Source organism: Aristolochia californica, unplaced genomic scaffold (genome assembly GCF_029961685.1).
Source record: "Aristolochia californica isolate CCGP_79_NKW_82.1479 unplaced genomic scaffold, dmAriCali1.0.hap1 SCAF_3, whole genome shotgun sequence".
Lineage (NCBI taxonomy): Eukaryota > Viridiplantae > Streptophyta > Magnoliopsida > Piperales > Aristolochiaceae > Aristolochia > Aristolochia californica.
In genome coordinates, this window is record NW_027181992.1 from 6,072,077 (window position 1) to 6,074,306 (window position 2,230).

General features: G+C 43.1%; 1 protein-coding gene across 1 annotated transcript; it reads left to right on the forward strand.

Moving 5' to 3' along the window:
• The first annotated feature begins 372 nt into the window (after positions 1-372).
• On the forward strand, positions 373-1,317 carry LOC137959722 (dirigent protein 22-like). Its single transcript, XM_068807056.1, has one exon. It carries the CDS (start codon positions 602-604, stop codon positions 1,166-1,168), a length of 567 nt encoding a protein of 188 aa, XP_068663157.1. The 5' UTR covers positions 373-601; the 3' UTR covers positions 1,169-1,317.
• Positions 1,318-2,230: the final 913 nt, after the last annotated feature.

Here is a 2,230-nt window from a genome sequence, read left to right on the forward strand (position 1 = left end):
CTTACTTCCAAAACGTGCCCCGCACTGGTTTACTTGTTCCAACTCTCTTCACCGGAAAACAAAAAAAAAAAAAACAAAAAAAGAAATGGACAGTTTTCTCTTCTTCTCAGAGATGGTGAAATGGGAGTTGGGAGTCTTCTTGACCTCGATACCAACATGCTGCATTATTCATACATTAGATTTTGGAAATAATTTGCAGAAGTTACACAACAAATAACGGGCTGGATGTCATAAAATTTGGGGTTCCTATTACACCCACCCCCTGCCCATATCTGTCTTTCAACATCGAAGAGAAGATGAAAAGTCTTACAAGAAAGTTTAGGAGAGTTCTGGTTTCTTTGTCTGACCTCAACTGGAAGTCTAAAACGTAGAGTCAAGATTATAATCAGCACCACCAATATTTACAAAGCAAGCGATGATAGGCGTCAAGATTGGTCGGTTCAGAAGCCACTGAGTGTGTATGATTTCTCCTACCATGCTTCTCTTTTTTAAATATTTTCCACCGCGTTCAGTCACCTACTCGACCCCATTGATGCTCCTCTATAAATAAGCAAAAAATTGTACCAAAAGAACCATCTCTTCCATCTACTCGACGATCGCAATGGCCAAGGTCATTTCTCTTCTCCTCCTCTTCACTTCTACTGTCTCCTTCTCCTTTTTTCTTGCAGAGGGAAAGCTCACATCCCCAAAGCAGCGTCCGGTCTTTGGGTACCGGAAAGAGAAACTCAGCCACTTCCATTTCTACTTCCACGACATAATCAGTGGCCGGAACCCTACCGCAGTCATGGTAGTCCGACCCCCTTCATTTAACACCTCGGCGACAGGCTTCGGCTCCGTGGCCATGATAGATGATCCGCTTACCGAAGGACCTGAGATCACTTCGAAGCAGGTGGGGAGGGCCCAGGGATTATACGCTTCCGCTTCTCAGAACGATATTGGGTATTTGATGAACATGAACTTCGTTTTCAAGACGGGGAAGTATAACGGGAGCACGCTGAGCATCATGGGGAGAAACGGAGTCTTATCGGAGGTGAGGGAGATGCCGGTGGTCGGCGGGAGCGGGCTTTTCCGGTGGGCTCGGGGATACGCACAGGCAAGGACGCACTGGTTTGATATCAAGTCTGGGGATGCCGTTGTGGAGTATAACGTTTATGTTAGGCATTACTGAACATGCTTCTTCCATCGTTGTTCTTCTTCATTTTCTTTTTCCTGCCTCGTCTTCGGTGTTTCTGTTTCAGGTGTAGAGAGTTTTAAATTTTCTTCGAGAGCTACCATTAACGAATAATTTATCAAGTGAACGTCTTTTTGTCGGTGGAATCTGTGGCTGTTTTTGGAGGAATTACGGCCCACTTCAGTACTTTTTGCTTTGGAAAATATCATAAAAAAAGGTGCCATTGTGTGGTCATCGATGACTGTGGTAACCACACAGAAAGGTCCGAACGAAGAATAATGGACGAGTCCGGATCACCTCTTCCCTCATCCGTTCGGATCTATTTTAACTCTTTTCAACCACTCGATAACAGGGGTGACGAATTTTGACCTAACCCAATAACACACCTCAGCCTAACTCATCTATGTCACTCAAATCCGGCATGACTCACAAATAAGTTTGATATGAGTATATTTATATGATTCGATTAATCAATAGATTGGATTTACTCAGACACCAAAAAATGGACTAAAATGGTATGATTTTGTACATGGCTCATCCAATACGAAAATTCATTTTGTGCAAAATATTTTAAACAGCATGATCAGACGGCTGAGATAGCCATTTCGTATGTTTTGCACAAAGTGGCTCATACTGAGATAATCGTTGATGGGATAACTTAGATAGCCGTTCATCGGGATAGCCATTTATCAGGCCATATGTTTATGGTACAAGGAATAAGAAGGAGACTAGGAGAGTCGTTCTGGATCTAACTTTGACGTGTAGTATGCCGTCTGTTCTTGCAGTCATATGTAGACTCTCTCTCGTTAATTTCCCTGAAGCCCTGCCAGGTCGCTGTAAAAAAAAACCCATGGGAGTGACATGAAAACGGAAAATCTCTTGCCCACTCTTAATATAAAACTAGTTCTCAGCCTTCACCATTCCCAAAGAGTCCGAGACGTTGCTCACTTTCACCTATACAGATATGGGACCAAACAGAAGAAGTCTCTGGCGGATCACCGTTTTTATCCATCGAAAATAAGTTCATTTTCTTTTAGTGATTCTGTTAAGCTCCCTTGC